Source organism: Fukomys damarensis, unplaced genomic scaffold (genome assembly GCF_012274545.1).
Source record: "Fukomys damarensis isolate Sample0158 unplaced genomic scaffold, DMR_v1.0_HiC HiC_scaffold_12, whole genome shotgun sequence".
Classification (NCBI taxonomy): Eukaryota; Metazoa; Chordata; class Mammalia; order Rodentia; family Bathyergidae; genus Fukomys; species Fukomys damarensis.
In genome coordinates, this window is record NW_022900924.1 from 51,840,528 (window position 1) to 51,842,056 (window position 1,529).

Below are 1,529 nucleotides of genomic sequence, written 5' to 3' on the forward strand. Positions count from 1 at the left end.
TTTTTTTTTGTACCGGGGATCGAACTTGGGCCCTAGCGCTTGCAAGGCAGGTGGCAGAACCACTGAGCCAAATCCCCGGACTGAATTTTTTTTTTGTTTTCTGGTACTGCGGATTGAACTCAGGACCTTGCCCTTGAAAGGCAGAGGACGACGACGACGGCAGCCACTGAGCTAAATCCCCGGGCCCTGAATTCTATTTTTAAGGAGAACCTTTGTTTCTTTTTGCGAGTTATATCTGTTAAAGTGTTCTTCGTTTAATTGCCACAGTGAGGTTGAATCCAGTATCACACGGATGCTAGGCAAGGGCTCTGCCACTAAATTACTCCCGAAATCAATACAGCTGCTTAAAAAAATGAAATGGCCTGTTAGGAGTATCAAGTCCAACTAACCAGGTCCCCCTTTTAAAAAACGTTTGGCACACAAGTGCAGAAGGGTCAGGTGCGTGACTCAAAGTTCAGGATCGTGGGTGATAGCAAAATTAATTTTCCTTTGCACCACTGAAATTGTCCCCGCCTCCAGCACTGAAATCAGTTTGTATGTGTGTATTTAACAGTCCTCTCTTACTGGACTACAATATATTCAGAATAGAGTTTGTTTCTAATTCTGTGTAGAAGATCTGGTTTCTTTTTTTTAAATGAAGGTTTGTTCAGGAAGGAAAGCTCTGCAACTAAAGGCTAAATAAATGCAAAGTAAAGTAGGAAGCCAGCATATGAATATCTGACTTGTTCACTCAAGGAAAGGCACAAAATGAGACAAATTAATAACGCAAGAGTAAAGGATGAGGGAAACGGAGGCCATTTCCTCCTTCCTCCCACCTCAGCCGGTTTCAGCGGAAGGTTCCAGAAGGGACCCAGGCGTGGCTGGTGTCGTCAACGCGCTGCGCGGCGACCACCTCCGAAGCCGGCCAAAGCTCGCTTTCCCGCCTCACAGAAGCCCAGAGATGGGGGCGGGGTCGCACGAGGGGCAAGATACGTCACGTCCGGTTCGGGACGAGCCACTGTGTATGGAAGAGCAGGCGAGGGGGCGTGGCCAAGAAAGCGCGCGTTCTGAGAGAGGCGGAGCCAGTTAAGGAGCGGCGCGTCACGTCCGGTGGAGTTAGAACCTGTGTGGAGGTGGTGCGGAGCGCTTCGCCTCTGCGCGGCTGAGCAACCAGGTCGTCCTGCGGGCTGCGGCGAAGCCCTGTAATAAAGAAGGCACGAGAGTTTGGAGCTTCGATTGAAGCCCGGCGAGCCGGAGACGTCAAGCCAGGAGTCATGAGCGACAGCGGCGAGCAGAACTACGGCGAACGGGTACGGAAGGCTGGTACATGTAGGGGGCAGCTAATGTGGTCCCAACGTTTTGCATCTTCTTGTAGGCCCGTCGGCCTCGGGCCGGGAGTCGGGAGTACGTTAGGCTCCGAAGTGTGAAGCCAGGAGGGATGGGAAACTGGGTTCGGATGCTCTTGTACAAAATACCTTTTATAGTCGTGAAGGAGTGCGCTGGCGGGTTCGGGGGTCTTCTCCCCGGACGGCCGTCTTTTCCGTTACAAG

The 1,529-nt window shown here is 51.8% G+C and overlaps 1 protein-coding gene and 1 long non-coding RNA gene across 2 annotated transcripts in view; one reads left to right on the forward strand and one right to left on the reverse strand.

The window, feature by feature from the left end:
* Positions 1-948, reverse strand: part of LOC117285725 — a 7,113-nt gene extending 6,165 nt beyond the window's left edge. Inside the window, exon 1 of the long non-coding RNA XR_004516846.1 lies at positions 816-948. This is a non-coding gene — a long non-coding RNA (uncharacterized LOC117285725). The remainder of the gene's footprint in view (positions 1-815) is intronic.
* A 138-nt stretch (positions 949-1,086) lies between these two features.
* The window catches only part of Tra2b (transformer 2 beta homolog), a 19,176-nt gene continuing 18,733 nt past the window's right edge, over positions 1,087-1,529 (forward strand). Inside the window, exon 1 of the mRNA XM_010624209.3 lies at positions 1,087-1,289. Within this exon, the coding sequence (XP_010622511.1) occupies positions 1,254-1,289 (36 nt within the window). The 5' untranslated portion in view covers positions 1,087-1,253. The remainder of the gene's footprint in view (positions 1,290-1,529) is intronic.